At 42.0% G+C, this 18,249-nt stretch overlaps 1 protein-coding gene across 1 annotated transcript in view; it reads right to left on the reverse strand.

Annotated features, from left to right (window-relative positions):
• Positions 1-18,249, reverse strand: part of LOC106610020 (FH2 domain-containing protein 1) — a 60,333-nt gene that overhangs the window by 14,654 nt on the left and 27,430 nt on the right. Inside the window, exons 3-6 of the mRNA XM_014209122.3 lie at positions 12,980-13,041; positions 4,287-4,389; positions 3,393-3,478; positions 2,696-2,796 (exon numbers count right to left, since the gene is read on the reverse strand). Of these exons, the coding sequence (XP_014064597.3) occupies positions 2,696-2,796; positions 3,393-3,478; positions 4,287-4,389; positions 12,980-13,041 (352 nt within the window). The remainder of the gene's footprint in view (positions 1-2,695; positions 2,797-3,392; positions 3,479-4,286; positions 4,390-12,979; positions 13,042-18,249) is intronic.

The following is an 18,249-nucleotide window of genomic DNA, read 5'->3' on the forward strand; positions in this document are numbered from 1 at the left end:
TTCTGTGAAATCAAACTGTCCACTTAGGAAGCAACACTGATTGACAATAAATTTCACATGCTGTTGTGCAAATGGAAGAGACTACAGGTGGAAATTATAGGCAATTAGCAAGACACCCCCAATAAAGGAGTGGTTCTGCAGGTGGGGACCACAGACCACTTCTCAGTTCCTATGCTTCCTGGCTGATGTTTTGGTCACTTTTGAATGCTGGCGGTGCTTTCACTCTAGTGGTAGCATGAGACGGAGTCTACAACCCACACAAGTGGCTCAGGTAGTGCAGCTCATCCAGGATGGCACATCAATGCGAGCTGTGGCAAGAAGGTTTGCTGTGTCTGTCAGCGTAGTGTCCAGAGCATGGAGGCGCTACCAGGTGACAGGCCAGTACATCAGGAGACGTGGAGGAGGCCGTAGGAGCGCAACAACCCAGCAGCAGGACCGCTACCACCGCCTTTGTGCAAGGAGGAGCAGGAGAAGCACTGCCAGAGCCCTGCAAAATGACCTCCAGCAGGCCACAAATGTGCATGTGTCTGCTCAAACGGTCAGAAACAGACTCCATGAGAGTGGTATGAGGGCCCGACGTCCACAGGTGGGGGTTGTGCTTACAGCCCAACACTGTGCAGGACGTTTGGCATTTGCCAGAGAACACCAAGATTGGCAAATTCGCCACTGGCGCCCTGTGCTCTTCACAGATGAAAGCAGGTTCACACTGAGCACGTGACAGACGTGACAGAGTCTGGAGACGCCGTGGAGAACGTTCTGCTGCCTGCAACATCCTCCAATATGACCGGTTTGGCGGTGGGTCAGTCATGGTGTGGGGTGGCATTTCTTTGGGGGGCCGCACAGACCTCCATGTGCTCGCCAGAGGTAGCCTGACTGCCATTAGGTACCGAGATGAGATCCTCAGACCCCTTTGTGAGACCATATGCTGATGCGGTTGGCCCTGGGTTCCTCCTAATGCAAGACAATGCTAGACCTCATGTGGCTGGAGTGGGTCAGCAGTTCCTGCAAGAGGAAGGCATTGATGCTATGGACTGGCCCGCCTGTTCCCCAGACCTGAATCCAATTGAGCACATCTGGGACATCATGTCTCGCTCCATCCACCAACGCCACGTTGCACCACAGACTGTCCAGGAGTTGGCGGATGCTTTAGTCCAGGTCTGGGAGGAGATCCCTCAGGAGACAATCCGCCACCTCATCAGGAGCATGCCCAGGCGTTGTAGGGAGGTCATACAGGCACGTGGAGGCCACACACACTACTGAGCCTCATTTTGACTTGTTTTAATGACATTACATCAAAGTTGGATCAGCCTGTAGTGTGGTTTTCCACTTTAATTTTGAGTGTGACTCCAAATCCAGACCTCCGTGGGTTGATAAATTGGATTTCCATTGATTATTTTTGTGTGATTTTGTTGTCAGCCCATTCAACTATGTAAAGAAAAAAGTATTTAATAAGATTATTTCTTTCATTCAGATCTAGGATGTGTTGTTTAAGTGTTCCCTTTATTTTTTTGAGCAGTATATTTTGTTCCGTTCCACTGTTCTGACCAGAAAAATTAAGTTCTGAACCGGTATGAACCCCAAAAAAGGACTGGTTTATATCATTTCTTTCTGTTCCTTTGTAAAAAAAAAAAAAAACATTTCTTTACATTTAGCTCAACATTAAATTACTTCACCAATCAGTGCAGATTGAGAAACTTGCTGTGGAGCAGGTAAGCAATTTAATCTGTATAGGAAAGTCATTAAAAGAGCAAATTGTATTTTGCCATAATAGCATGGTTTAATCATAATGAATGACAGACACACACACTGTGCTGCCAGTCACAGTGTAGGGCATGAGATGCAACTGACATTTTGAGGGTGAGGAGAGAACAAGAGGATGGCGGAAGCTTGCCTTGAAGCGCTGGGCATCTTGTTATGTTATGCATTATCTGAATTAGGCCCACAGAATTATACCTACGGAGGAGTGGCTTCTATGGAGGAACTTTGAATGTCTTTGTACTTCCGAGTTGGTTTAACGTTGGACCAGAGCAAACGTTAGCTAGAATTAAAAACGTGTCTTACTTTTTGTAGCTAATCAATCCAATGTGAAACGTGATAACTATAGTATCCTTAACAAGCATTGAAAAAGTCTATCCATTATTCTCTAATTAAACATCCCTCCCTAATTTCTGAATTACGCTTGTAATGTCGTCAGTAGGCTACAGTAACCTATGCTTCAGAGGGGAGGGGCATGTAGCCTACACATACACGCACACCCACTGGCAAAGATTTCCAGCTGGCAGGCAGACTCTGGAATACATTTCTGAGTGACAGAATGAGGGCTTTGCATAGTCGCTTTGTTGTGATTTTTGTTGGAAGAAAATGTCCAGAACATAAAATAACATTATTAACCGGTTCCCATGCTTTCAAAATAACAGTTCTGTTACGGAACAGTATAGATCACTTTTGTTTTTTGTTTGGTTTCTGTTCCTCAAATAATTTGGTTATTTTCAGGTTTTCTGTTCTGTTCCCTGAACCAGTTATAAATCTGTCCGAATATAGCACCAGCTCATATAACACGCACGCACCCGCACATACACACTGGGTCCTTGTCACACCTCAGCGCCGTGACTCTGGGTCACCAGTCGACGATGTGTGGCAGCGCCAGTGGGCGGCTGTGGCCGCTGGCGGGGCAGCGGTGTGTGAGCATCATTACCTTTGGTGGCCACGCGGATGACATCGATCTCACGGCTCATCACAGCGCAAGACTGAAAGAACTCCTCACGCAGGACCATGGCCTCGATGCGCAACTCAAACCTGGCAGGGGCGACAGAGAACAGGGGGTGTCAGATTCACTGGCACAGGGAACAGAATAGTGCAATTTGCTATACAACTCCAGGCCCTCGGTCTCGTTGGTTTTCATTCTCTTCTAATCTGGTACTGATTTACACTTGGCCTTGATCAATTAACTACCAGGGAGAAAAACAGCAGTAGCTTAGCCCTTGAAGGGAAATAGAATAGACCTGGTGTACAGTACCACATACTGCACACCCTTTAATTTAATTGAAGTAAGTACTCAGTCAATTTCTAAAACCTGCATAGTTTATGCTATAGCATATAACCATACATTTTCCTTTTGAGCAAATTAAAAATACTAGCAAGGTAGGTAGACTCATGGCTGATTTGATTGATAAGTGAATCAAGATTTGATTGATTCATGCAGGGACTGACTGAGTCCAGAAATTGTCTCGGGCATTTCTAACACGCCGGCCCAAGATTTTGTTGAGGCCCTCTTTATTAGGCAAATAAAGATCCTTCTGCACCAAAAAAAGGCTGAAGATGGACCAGCATTTGTCCAAACTGCCCTATGGCCAATCCGTTTCTGTGCTGTAATACCAATGAGTGCAGCTTACCGAGGCACCTGAACCAACAGATACATGAAGGAGTCTGCCAGGGTCAGTTTGCTGGAGTCCCCTTTGAACGCCCTCAGTTTCTTTACCTGTGGATACGACAATAAAACATAAACATGTTCCTGTGTGGCTCAGTTGGTAAAGCATGGCGCTTGCAAAGTCGGGATCATGGGTTTCGATTTCCACTGGGGCCACCCATGTAAAAATGTATGCACACATGACTAACTGAGAGTCACTTTTGATGAAAGTGTAATAATATTATTAATATTATTTTGTGCTCCAATAAGTGCAATCCATAAGAAACGAACCTCAACAACACAAATTCACCTTAAAAATGTGATGATGTACAAAGTAACTTAGAAAATGTCTGTCATTGAATTAAATCATTGAATGATTGTGCTCCATCCATTTGAGAATGATTTAAAGGCATTTATAAACTGGGTGGTTAGATCCCTGAATGCTGATTGACTGAACCATGGTATATCAGACCGTATACCACGGGTATGCCAAAACATGTATTTTACTCCTCTAATTACGTTGATAACCAGTTTAGAATAGTAATAAGGCACCTCTGGGGTTTGTGGCAAATGGCCAATATACCACAGCTAAGGGCTGTATCCAGGCACTCCGCGATGCATCTTGCCTAAGAACAGCCCTTAGCCATGGTATATTGGCCATATACCACACCCCCCTCGTGCCTTATTGCTTAATTATATCATAGACATAGAGGAAGCCTATGCTAGCTGGGCTGTGCTAGTATCCAATTCAAAAACTGTGGTGCATTAGTGCCTTGCTTGGCTGGTACATTGTGTGTGTGTGTGTGTGTGTCCCTCTCTCTCTTTCACTCTTTCTCCCTCCCTCCCTCCCTCCCTCCCTCCCTCCCACACACACACACACCTCATCAGACTCGGGCAGGAGTTTGAGCAGGTCTTTGAGGAGTTCAGCTCCGTACAGCTTGCCGTCTCCCTGGCGAATGTCCTCCACGATGGAGTGATTGGACCTGGATGAGATGGACACAGTGATAACCGTTATAGTGCATTATGATGCGGTTATAATGCATGGCAAGATTTCTTATAAGCATGTACAGTATTATAATATCTTAAGAACATCTCATCAGGATCCTGACTAAATAAAAGCCATTTTGAGTCAGTTGACAATTTGGTGCAGAGAGACTTAACACACTATAAGCCTTGTTCTAGGAGGCTCTTACGCTCTCATACCCGTCGGTTAAAGAAACATACCATATTATACACCTTATAATAGGACATCCTAAAGGCTCATACAAAAGAAGTTATAAAGTCTCATACCCATTGGCTTAAATGGTACTGAAACAGTCAGTTCAGTTCATTGGTAAACAGCACAGGCTCGCTCACTCTCTGTTTGCACATATGTCACGAGAATTGTCTATCTCAATGGTTGAATTCAACTACTACTCAAAGCTTTGTCTATTTCCCGAAGGTTGTAAGGCTTCAGTTAATAAAGAAGTAGACAAAGTCTCAGATTCTGCAATGGATCAGTCCTTTATTCAGAGAGCGCTCTGAAAATCATACAATGCACACAGCCTTTTATACGTCACATTTGGTTATAACATACACTTTATAAAGTACACTTTATAAAGTTGTTGCACAGCAACTCACTGCCTTCCTGAAGACAAACAATGTATACGAAATGCTTCAGTCTGGTTTTAGACCCCATCATAGCACTGAGACTGCACTTGTGAAGGTGGTAAATGACCTTTTAATGACGTCAGACCGAGGCTCTGCGTCTGTCCTCGTGCTCCTAGATCTTAGTGCTGCTTTTGATACCATCGATCACCACATTCTTTTGGAGAGATTGGAAACCCAAATTGGTCTACATGGACAAGTTCTGGCCTGGTTTAGGTCTTATCTGTCGGAAAGATATCAGTTTGTCTCTGTGATTGGTTTGTCCTCTGGCAAATCAACTGTACATTTCAGTGTTCCTCAAGGTTCCGTTTTAGGACCACTATTGTTTTCACTATATATTTTACCTCTTGGGGATGTCATTCGAAAACATAATGTTAAATTTCACTGCTATGCGGATGACACACAGCTGTACATTTCAATGAAACATGGTGTAGCCCCAAAATTGCCCTCACTAGAAGCCTGTGTCTCAGACATAAGGAAGTGGATGGCTGCAAACGTTCTACTCTTAAACTCGGACAAAACAGAGATGCTTGTTCTAGGTCCCAAGAAACAAAGAGATCTTCTGTTGAATCTGACAATTAATCTGGATGGTTGTACAGTCATTTCAAATAAAACTGTGAAGGACCTCGGCGTTACTCTGGACCCTGATCTCTCTTTTGAAGAACATATCAAGACTGTTTCAAGGACAGCTTTTTTCCATCTACGTAACATTGCAAAAATCAGAAACTTTCTGTCCAAAAATGACGCAGAAAAATGAATCCATGCCTTTGTTACTTCTAGGTTGGACTACTGCAATGCTCTACTTTCCGGCTACCCGGATAAAGCACTAAATATACTTCAGTTAGTGCTAAATACGGCTGCTAGAATCCTGACTAGAACCAAAAAATTTGATCATATTACTCCAGTGCTAGCTTCCCTACACTGGCTTCCGTGTTAAGGCAGGGGCTGATTTCAAGGTTTTACTGCTAACCTACAAAGCATTACATGGGCTTGCTCCTACCTATCTTTCCGATTTGGTCCTGCCGTACATACCTACACGTACGCTACGGTCACAAGACGCGGGCCTCCTAATTGTTCGTAGAATTTCTAAGCAAACAGCTGGAGGCAGGGCTTTCTCCTATAGAGCTCCATTTTTATGGAATAGTCTGCCTACCCATGTGAGAGACGCAGACTCGGTCTCAACCTTTAAGTCTTTACTGAAGACATATCTCTTCAGTAGGTCCTATAATTAAGTGTAGTCTGGCCCAGGGGTGTGAAGGTGAACGGAAAGGCTGGAGCAACGAACCGCCCTTGCTGTCTCTGCCTGGCCGGTTTCCCCTCTTTCCACTGGGATTCTCTGCCTCTACCCCTATTACGGGGGCTGAGTCACTGGCTTGCTGGTGTTCTTCCATGCCGTCCCTGGGAGGGGTGCATCACTTGAGTGGGTTGAGTCACTGACGTGGTCTTCCTGTCTGGGTTGGCGCCCCCCCCCCCTTGGGCTGTGCCGTGGCGGAGATCTTTGTGGGCTATACTATGCCTTGTCCCGGGATGGTATGTTGGTGGTTGGAGATATCCCTCTAGTGGTGTGGAGGCTGTGCTTTGGCAAAGTGGGTGGGGTTATATCCTACCTGTTTGGCCCTGTCCGGGGGTTTCATTGGATGGGGCCACAGTGTCTCCTGACCCCTCCTGTCTCAGCCTCCAGTATTTATGCTGTAGTAGTTTATGTGTCGGGGGGCTAGGGTCAGTCTGTCACATCTGGACTATTTCTCTTGTCTTTTCCGGTGTCCTGTGTGAATTTAAATATTATTTCTTTCTTTCTTTCTTTCTTTCTTTCTTTCTTTCTTTCTTTCTTTCTTTCTTTCTTTCTTTCTTTCTTTCTTTCTTTCTTTCTTTCTTTCTTTCTTTCTTTCTTTCTTTCTTTCTTGGAGGACCTGAGCCCTAGGACCATGCCTCAGGACTACCTGGCTTGATGACTCCTTGCTGTCCCCAGTTCACCTGGCCGTGCTGCTGCTCCAGTTCCAACTGTTCTGCCCGCAGCTATGGAACCCTGACCTGTTCACCGGACATGCTACCTGTCCCAGACCTGCTGTCCCAGACCTGCTGGAACCCTGACCTATTCACCGGACGTGCTACCTGTCCCAGACCTGCTGTTTTCAACTCTCTAGAGACAGCAGGAGCGGTAGAGATACTCTCAAAGATCGGCTATGAAACAGCCAACTGACACTTACTCTTGTGTTACTGACTTGTTGCACCCTCGACAACTACTATGATTATTATTATTATTTGACCATGCTGGTCATTTATGAACATTTGAACATCTAGGCAATGTGCTGTTATAATCTCCACCCGGCACAGACAGAAGAGGACTGGCCACCCCTCATAGCCTGGTTCCTCTCTAGGTTTCTTCCTAGGTTTTGGCCTTCCTAGGGAGGTTTTCTTAGCCACCGTGCTTCTACACCTGCATTGCTTGCTGTTTGGGGTTTTAGGCTGGGTTTCTGTACAGCACTTTGAGATATCAGCTGATGTAAGAAGGGCTATATAAATACATTTGATTTGATTTATAAATGCCCCTCCTCTTCTCTAACTCTGTCACAATGTTCTACTTTGATAGCTCCTTTTGTCTAATCGTGTACCTCTATCTTCATGTCTGCAGCTGACAAGTCTAGCTCTAAACAGGAAACCTCTGTGGTTTTGTAGCGCCTGGCTTACTTCTCTTCTCAGCGTTCAGTCTCGCTTATTCTTCAGAGAAATAGATCAACTTGTTTCCTACAAACCCAACTGACATGCTCCATCCTAACCGTCAATGATTCTCTAACCTACTTTGAAACCCACTTACAAATGTTAAATGTTCCCTTCTATTATTCAACATTAACTCAATAAATGAATGCTATTTACAAGTCTTCTTCAACACACACATCATCAGATTATAGTCTTAACACATGTCACACAGTTCTAAAGTTTCAGGGTGGAATACTTTAGTCATTACTTCAAACATAGAAATTATTCTATCAATATAGCAGTAAATCCAGACATTCCTCACACAGGCACTCAGATGTGTGAGCCTGATGCCCAGGCCTGATATGGATTTATGAGCCATGGGACTGGAGAATCCATGAATTGAAAGGGGTTCAGGGAGATGCGGTGGGAGCCCGTGCAACTGCAACAACATGCCACTAATTCAGTAAAAATGAATTCTGTGGAAATTTGTGTCATATCATATCGGGAGAATCCCTTAAAATATGACATTCTCATTGGAGGTCAACTGAAAGGGGGAGAATGTATGTTTCAAATGTCTAGTTAGCTTAGTTAGCATTATCAACCTGCCTCTTTTCTGCATTCAAGGTTCCCATCGACATGAATAACGAATTACATACTGTAAGTAGTTAGAGTTACTGTTAGCAACATGCTAGCTGAGAACGGCTGGAGGCGATGCTAGCCACATGCAAAAAAATTGCCGATATGCTGTACTGCACTAGCGACTGTGTTACATAAACGAAAGTGTCCAAGTCCAGTGTGGACGAGGCAGTGTTGATAGGTGCTCTTGTGATAAGAGTCAAATGCTATGAAAATTACAGGGGGAGCCATGCAAAATGTCCTATGTGATCAGCCCTCTGGCCCCGTACAAACTCAAGTTGTACAACTGATGTAAAACGCATTTGGCAAAACCGTTGTGATATAAGGGAGAGTTTCTCTGCACAATTGTGTAGACAAAGTCTCCATTAGTATCACAAAAATATCAGTTAAATCACACCCATTGTGTCAAATGTGTTGGACAAGCTGAGTTATACAGCACATGCTCTGTGCTGGCATGCAAATCCCGAGCTACAACTCTCTCCCAGTCTACCACTCCACAGTGAGTTAGCATTAGCCACTCCAGACTGCTTATGTAATACATAAAGTAGGATATACTGCTAGCCAAAGCAATCGCCATCCTGTCGGGCTGTATCACCGCCTGGTACGGCAACCACCTGGTACGGTAGCACGCAGGTATATCTCACTGGTCACCCCCAAAGCCAACACCTGCTTTGGTCGCCTTTCCTTCCAGTTCTCTGCTGCCAATGACTTGAACGAATTTACTTTTTTGCTCTTTTGCACACCAGTATTTCTACTTGCACATCATCATCTGCACATCTATCACTCCAGTGTTAATTTGCAAAATTGTAATTACTTCGCTACTATGGCCTATTTATTGCCTTACCTCCTCACGCCATTTCCACACACTGTATATGGACTTTTTTTCTATTGTGTTATTGTAGGCTTGTTTATTCCATGTGTAACTCTGTGTTGTTGTTTGTGTCGAACTGCTACGCTTTATCTTGGCCAGGTCGCAGTTGTAAATGAGAACTTGTTCTCAACTGGCCGACCTGGTTAAATAAAGGTGAACTAAAATAAATAATAAAAAAATGCACCGCCCACAACCACAGGGCTCTTTATAGGGTGGTGCAGCCTGCACAACGCATCACCGGGGGCAAACTACCCTCCAGGACACCTACACCACCCGATGTCACAGGAAGGCAAAAAAGATCCTCAAGGACAATAACCACCCGAGCCACTGCCTGTTCACCCCGCTTCGATCCAGAAGGCGAGGTCAGTACAGGTGCATCAAAGCTGGGACCGAGAGACTGAAAAACAGCTTCTATCTCAAGGCCATCAGATTGTTAAACAGCCATCACTAGCACAGAGAGGTGGCTGCCTACCTACAGACTTGATGTCATTAGCTACTTTAATAAATGGAAAACTAGTCACTTTAATAATGCCACTTTAAGAATGTTTACATATCTCACATTACTCATGTCATATGTATATATTGTATACTGTATCCTTCACTATCTATTCTTTACTATCTATTGCATCTTAGCTGCTCTGTCACTGCTCATCCATATATTTTATACTTATATATTCTCATCCCATTCCTTTACTAGATTGTGTGTATTAGGTTTTGTTGTGGAATTGTTAGATATTACTTGTTAAATACTGCTGCACTGTCGGATCTAGAAGCGTAAGCATTTCGCTACACTCACAATAAGATCTGCTAACCATGTGTATGTGACCAATAAAATTTGATTGGTGATTTGATTTGAACAACGTGGACCTTTTCTCCTGGATTATCAACCCAGATAATCTGAGGGTCAGTTCTGTGATATTCCTAAAACCCTCTCTGTATTTTGTGTGTGTGTGCGTGCCTGCATGTGTGTATGTGTCCGTGTGTATATGTGAGTGTGTATTGTATGCCGTGCATTGCTCTTTCTGCGCAGATATCTTCAGGTCCAATACTAATATTCCGCTGTAAATTAGTCCAAAGAAATTATATATTTTTTACATAAAACAACTTTGCAGGGTCCTTTGAAGGACATGCACAGACAGTGATGAGGTAAGACCAGACTGTACTTCCTCTGCAGGCCATCATGTTCCCACGCCATACTTATTAACTGTGTGTCTGAGCTGAGGAGAGCACTGCCAGTCACGCACACACTGAATATAGTATATGCCCAGTCAGGCTGGGTAGAGAAATACTTTGATTAGAAAACCAATTCTAGAGGTTTTTCATTAAAACTACTACTGTATAAAGCATGGAGATTTTAGGGTGAGGGACTTAGACATTTGCACTATAACGGTGACTACCGGTGCCCACGAACTGTTAGGGCCTACATAAAGCTGTCCCAACAGCCGAGCTTCCCTTTCAGCACCATGGGGTGAATCCTTACCACTGCTACACCTGGCGATCAGCGGAGCCTCGTCCGGCAGCGAAACAGTTCGTTCAGCCTCATTTACTGCCTTTTTAAAACCATAGCTGATATGGCTGACTTACTTAATGAATGAATAACGGACATAAAACAGGACAGGACCATCGTCTGGACAGGGGACAAAGTAACGACATCAATGCAGACACAGGGAACAAACAGAGGAAACAGACAGATAAAGGGGAGGCAATCGAATAATGATAGCATTCAGGTGGGTCCAATGAGGTGCAGATGCGCGTAACGAAGGGGACAGGTGTGCGTAAAGATAGGCAGTCTGGCGCCTCAAGCGGGCGTGACAACAACATACACTTAGTATTTACTTTCTTAGCTACAGTCTACATATCTCCCTGGCATATTACATAATGTATGCAGCAGCATACAAGACATTTTTGGACTCACCTTGTTGTGCTGTGCTCACTTGAAGAGGAAGGTGGCGCGGTGGTCCTTTGAGTGCAAATTTTGTCATCAAACTTTGACATCAAAGTCTGGCATTCTCTGGATTTATGGTGCTTTCAAGAAAACTGGGAACTCGAGAGAAAAAAAAAAGATGAATCATGATGACGTCAGTGATCTTCAGGTCGTTGCTCTAGAAAGAGGGCAGAGTTCCGAATGTACAATTCCGAGTTGGATGAAAGTTCAAAACATATTTTCCCAGTCGTAGCTTGTTTTGCCGAGTTCCCAGTTGTCTTGAACTCACTCAATTCAGATTTTGCAGTTCTGAGTTAACAGTTGTTTTGAGCGCGGCAAAAATCATGCTTCATTGACATGCTTGGCCAATGTTGAATGTTTATCATCTTAAACTAGGAAAAGAGACCATTAATCTTAGACTTGGGACCACACAGCCACTCCACTGAATAATGATTGCTTTGCAATGCTTGCAGTTAGCCACACTGATTCCTTCCAAACCACTCATTGTTGAATTTGAAATTTCCAACTTGTGTAATGTTTATGTCCAATGCCCGATGAGCACCGATATTGTCACGTCCTGACCAGCAGATGGAGCTGGTGTAGTAGTTTGGGGGTCAGGACGTGGCAGTCTGGTGTGTGTCTTGTGACTCCTGATCAGGAACAGCTGGGAATCGTTGTTCCTGATTCGGAGTCATATATGTAGGAGTTGTGTGGAGCTTTGCAGCTCCTTCAGGGTTATCTTTGGTCTCTTTGTTGCCTCTCTGATTAATGCCCTCCTTGCCTGGTCCGTGAGTTTTGGTGGGCGGCCCTCTCTTGGCAGGTCTGTTGTGGTGCCATTTTTTAATAATGGATTTAATGGTGCTCCGTGGGATGTTCAAAGTTTCGTTTTTTTTGTTATAACCCAACCCTGATCTGTACTTCCCCACAACTTTGTCCCTGACCTGTTTGGAGAGCTCCTTGGTTTTCATGGTGCTGCTTGCTTGGTGGTGCCCCTTTTTTTTAATTTCACTTCACCAATTTGGACTATTTTATGTATGTCCATTACATGAAATCCAAATAAAATTCCATTTAAATTACAGGTTGTAATGCAACAAAATAGGAAAAACGCCAAGGGCGATGAATAATTTTGCAAGGCACTGTATGTCATGCTGTGAACAACAAATGCAACAGGCACAATTTGCCTCGCCCCTCTATTGAAATACCCTAACCCAGTGGTTGTCAATCCTGGTCCTGGGGACCCAAAGGGGTGCAAATTTAGTTTTTTGCCTAAGCAAAATCAACTCATCATCAAGCTTTGATGATTTGAATCATCAGGTGTGTAGTGCTGTGGTAAAAAATACAAAAATAATGTGCACCCCTTTGGGTCCTCAGGACCAGGATTGAGAACTACTACCCTAACAGATTGACAACTCTACAGGGGCAGCAGGTAGCCTAGCGGTTAGAGCGATAGGCCAGTAATCAAAAAGTCGCTGGTTTGAATCCCCAAGCCGACTAGGTGAAAAATCTTCTGATGTGTCTTGAGCAAGGGACTTAAAATTACTCAGGTAAGTTGCTCTGGATAAGAGCCTCTGCTAAATGACTAAAATGTAAATACAGCAAACACCATAATTACGACACGCACACACACACGTGACCTTATCCCCTAGCGTGCCGGACTAAGGAGGCCGCCATTTAAAACAAGTTACACAACGGTGTCGTGTTTCACCCAAGGCGTCTCGTTTCTCTCCCTCAGGCCGATCAGTGGAATTTTATCCCCACTTTATGTAAGCTAATCTAACAGAACCGCAGGAAGACTTACTTCTTGAACTGCCTGAGGAAAATGCCCACGTTCATGCCCCGCTTGGAGTCCAGAATGCTGATCTGAGAACAGTAGAAAGAGAAGAACACGATTCAGTACAGGAGGATCATGTGGAAATGATTGTGATGCTAGATTAGGGTTGCAAAGCTACCAGTAATTTACCAAAGTTTCCGGGATGAATAATGTTGGTAAATAACAGGTGACAATCTACAATGAGAACACAAAACATTAAGAACACATGCTCTTTCCATTACATAGACTGACCAGGTGAATCTAGGTGAACGTTATGATCCCTTATTGATGTCACTTGTTAAATCAGTGTAGATGAAGAGAAGGAGAAAAGTTATTGAAAGATTTTTAAGCCTTGAGACAATTGAGACGTGGATTGTGTATTTGTGCCATTCAGAGGGTGAATGGGCAAGACACAAAACGTAAGTACCTTTGAACGGTGTATGGTAGTAATTTACGCTTGAATAACTTTTAAAAACTGTATTCATGTATAGTATTAATGTTTTATATCTGCGTCCATATTGTCCACGAGTTTCAAGTGGATAGACCATATGGATCAATAGCAAATTGCCTAGTTAATGAAAACTATAACAACTAATCAACAATGGTATTATTTTCAATTAACTCTGCAACTCTTCCAGACCTGAGATAACTATATGTTTAAGTAGAGTTAAAACTATAGGGGGTGAAGATTCTAAAAAAGTAATACGTTTTAAAACTATTTTAATACAGATCTGAGAAAGCAACTACTTTTTTTTTTTTTTTTTTACAGATCTCAGTAAGTGACTACTTTTCCGAAACAATTGGATTGGCTGCCTTGTATCTGGGTTGTATCTGGAACTGCATGTTGAAGATAAAAAATAGAATGAATAGAACACAATTTCCTATACTATTCCAATTTATCTGACAGTCATTTGATCTACACAATAGATGTATATCTGAGCATTCTGTAAATGTCCGTTCTCCTGAATGTCCATTGCCTCAGGTGTACATAATCAAGTCAAACAAAAACCAATTCTATTTTGTACAGATAAGTATGACTTTTTCAACATCAAATCAAATCAAAGTTTATTTGTCACGTGCGCCGAATACAACAGGTGTAGACCTTACAGTGAAATGCTTACTTACAGGCTCTAACCAATAATGCAAAAAAGGTATTAGGTGAACAATAGGTGCCACTGAAACAGTTGAAAGCTGCAATAAATTGTATGATACCTGAAAATACAGCAGAGAAATTAAAAGTCATTTGCAATCATTGCAGACAGCAATTTGGATGGTAGGCAAAAACAACTTCGAAACTCTTTTTCCATCGGAGGGGAAATGTTCTTGTTTCAAACATACTATTACAGGGTTCCCCAATTACATTCAGTCGTGGGCCCTTCCTTGAGAGGATGGTCGTGAGATCGGAACATAATTATAAATAATTTGTACACTGCAAATTTTGACTGCACGAATCCCAAACTGATATACAGTTGAAGTCGGAAGTTTACATACACCTTAGACAAATACATTTAAACTCAGTTTTTCACAATTCCTGACATTTAATCCTAGTAAAAATGCCCATTCCTCTTGACAGAGCTGGTGTAACTGAGTCAGGTTTGTAAGATTCCTTGCTCGCACATGCTTTTTAAGTTCTGCCCACATATTTTCTATAGGATTGAGGTCAGGGATTTGTGATGGCCACTCCAATACCTTGACCTTGTTGTCCTTGAGCTATTTTGCCACAAATTTGGAAGTATGCTTGGGGTCATTGTCCATTTGGAAGACCCATTTGCGACCAAGCTTTAACTTCCTGACTGATGTCTTGAGATGTTGCTTCAATATATCCACATCATTTTCCTACCTCATGATGCCATCTATTTTGTGAAGTGCAGCAGTCCCTCCTGGTGCACGATCTTTGCCCCCATGTGCAGTTGCAAACCGTAGTCTGGCTTTTAATGGCGGTTTTGGAGCAGTGGCTTTTTCCTTGTTGAGTGGCCTTTCAGCTTATGTCGATATAGGACTAGTTTTACTGTGGATATAGATACTTTTGTACCTGTTTCCTACAGCATCTTTATAAGGTCCTTTGCTGTTGTTCTGGGATTGATTTGCACTTTTCACACCAAAGTATGTTCATCTCTAGGAGACAGAACGCGTCTCCTTTCTGAGCGGTATGACGGCTGCGTGGTCCCATGGTGTTTATACTTGTGTATTATTGCTTGTACAGATGAACGTGGTACCTTCAGGCGTTTGGAAATTGCTCCCAAGGGTGAACCAGACTTGTGGAGATCTACAATTGTTTTTCTGAGGTCTTGACTGATTTCTTTTGATTTTCCCATGATGTCAAGCAAAGAGGCACTGAGTTTGAAGGTAGACCTTGAAATACATCCACAGGTACACCTCCAATTGACTCAAATAGTGTCAATTAGCCTATCAGAAGCTTCTACAATCATGACATAATTTTCTGGAACTTTCCAAGCTGTTTAAAGGCACGGTCAACTTAGTTTATGTAAACTTCTGACCCACTTGATTTGTGATACAGTGAATTATAAGTGAAATAATCTGTCTGTAAACAATTGTTGAAAAAATTACTTGTCATGCACAAAGCAGATGTCCAAACCGACATGCCAAAACTATAGTTTGTTAACAAAAATTTGTGGAGTGGTTGAAAAACTAGTTTTAATGACTCCAACCTTAGTGTATGTAAACTTCCGACTTCAACTGTAGTATTTGACAAAAATAAAATCATTTCAAACCTTGATTACATTGAGATATGATCACGTATGCCTCTAAATTTATGCGTGGGAATACTTGGGAACAGATTTCCTAAATTAAAATCACTTTGAGCTGATTTCCGGGTGATTTCACAGCATTTTATGTCCAACAACGAAAACATTTTGCTCAGAAAACTTGGGGGGGGGGGGCAAATAAAATATAGTGCAGGGTTCCCCTAATGGGGAATAGTTTAGAATACAAACTAACATGATTTTCAACTTACCTTGGCTGTAGTTGATTCAAGACGGCAGTTTTTGGATATTTAGTTTACTTTCGACACTTAATAGCCATATTTCGTTACTGTTAGCATTCTCAGTAACACTTTAATGTTAACTGTTCTTGTACCTGTGTAATAAAACTGTAATTACTTTTGGAGAAACATTTTATTGGCATGTTACTTAATACTTTGGTAATTGCATTTTAATCGCATAGCAATGGGGTGAGCGTTTTCTGTTCTTCATCAAATATTTGACAGCCTTCAAATAAATATATATTTTTCAAATATTATTTGTTTTCCTGAGGCCTGTATTTGAATATCAAAGAAAACAGTTGCCTTTTAGTTGAAACTCTATAAGAGCTACATTCGACTACCTCAAGTATTTGAAAAGGAGAGATGGAGACCCGCACACAGTCGAAAAAGTGGACAAATCCAAAACTGTGGTTTAAATGCAAAAATAGAGATGATTTATTTGGACATCATGATGCCCAAAAAGTGCATTGGGAAGAAAAGTGCATAAATTAAAGGTGAAAAACAAATCAGCCAGAAGAATTCCGATGCATGTTTTTTTATTGTACACCTGCCCAGGGTCTGGTGATGAAAATTTGCTGTACAATGCTGCCACAATGAGCTCGTACAATGCATTAGATTGCAGTCTCAGAGATGTATGTTTTAGTTCTACATGGTCCCTGACAAAGAAACTGAATAAAACAATAAAATATGTCATATCTTCATAATGCCTATGACTTCCAGTTATTGTGTTAATGCTAGTTAGCATTGGCTTGCGAAACTACCTTTAACTTCCTTCATACTGGACGCTGAGACATAAAAATGGTATCCACGAGTTCTGGGGATGTACATGTATATAATGGGCTTCATTACATGTATATAATGGGCTTCAATCGCAAAGTATCCCTTTAAGGTACAGCACCACAAATTCTGGCATTTGTGATGCTATTGTTTCTGTATCCACAGTGACTTCAGAAAGCATTCATACCCCTTGACTTATTCCACATTTTGTTGTGTTACAGCCTGAATTCAACATTTATAAAAAATACATTTAAAAAATATCTCTCACCCATCTACACACAATACCCCAAAATGAAAAAGTGAAAACTTGTTTTAAAATATTTTTGCAAATGGATTGAAAATTAAATACATAAATATCTAATTTACATACGTTTTCACACCACTGTGTCAATACTTTGTAGAAGCACCATTGGCAGCGATTACAGCTGTAAATCTTTGTAGTGAATCTTTCTAGGTTGGTCACTAAGAGCTATCCACACCTGGATTTTGCAACATTTGCCGATTATTCTTTTCAAAATTCATCAAGCTCTATCAAATTGGTTGTTGATCATTGCTAGACAACCGTTTTAAGTCAAAACTCAGGAACATGCACTGTCTTCTTGGTAAGCAACTCCAGTGTAGATTTGGTCCTGTGTTTTAGGTTATTGTCCTGCTGAAAGGGGAATTCATCTCCCAGTGTCTGATGGAAATCAGAAAGTTAATTGTTTTGCCAGATTTTTTGCAGCATTACTTTAGTGCCTTGTTGCAAACAGGATGCATGTTTTAGAATATTTGTTATTATGAACAGGTTTCCTTCCTTTCACTCTGTCAATTAGGTTCCTCATGTCCTTTGGTACTGGCATTTTAACTATCCGAAGCCTAGGACCAAGAAGCATGAAGAGGCAGCCTTTAGTTATTATGCCCCCATCCTCTGGAATAGCCTGCCAGAGAACCTTAAGGGGGCTGAAACTGTGGACATATTTTAAACACAGATCTTAAAACACATCTTTTTAGCTTTGCTTTTCCTTAGGGTGCTTTTTAGTTGTTCGGTTTGAGTAATTCTTTAGTTTTTTTATCATATTGTGTAGTAAATATTTCAGCTTTTATTGTCATTGTTTTTTTATTTATTTATTCCCCCTTTAAAGTACATTGTGTTGCATTCCACGTCTGAAATGTGCTGTATAAATAAAGCATGATTTGATTTAGTATTTATGCGAGGCGTTTGGAAACCCTCCATGATCTTTGTGGTTGAATCTGCGTTTGAAATTCACTACTTGACTGAGGCACCTTACAGATAATTATATGTATGGGGTACAGAGATGAGGTAGTCATTCAAAAATCATGTTAAACACTAATATTGCATACAGAGGGAGTCCGTGCAACTTATTATGTGACTTGTTAAGCACATTTTTACTCCTGAACTTATTTAGGCTTGCCATAACAAAAGGGTTGAATACTTATTGACTCAAGACATTTCAGCTTGTCATTTTTTATTAATTTT

Source organism: Salmo salar, chromosome 08 (genome assembly GCF_965601325.2).
Source record: "Salmo salar chromosome 08, fSalSal1, whole genome shotgun sequence".
NCBI classification, from domain to species: Eukaryota; Metazoa; Chordata; class Actinopteri; order Salmoniformes; family Salmonidae; genus Salmo; species Salmo salar.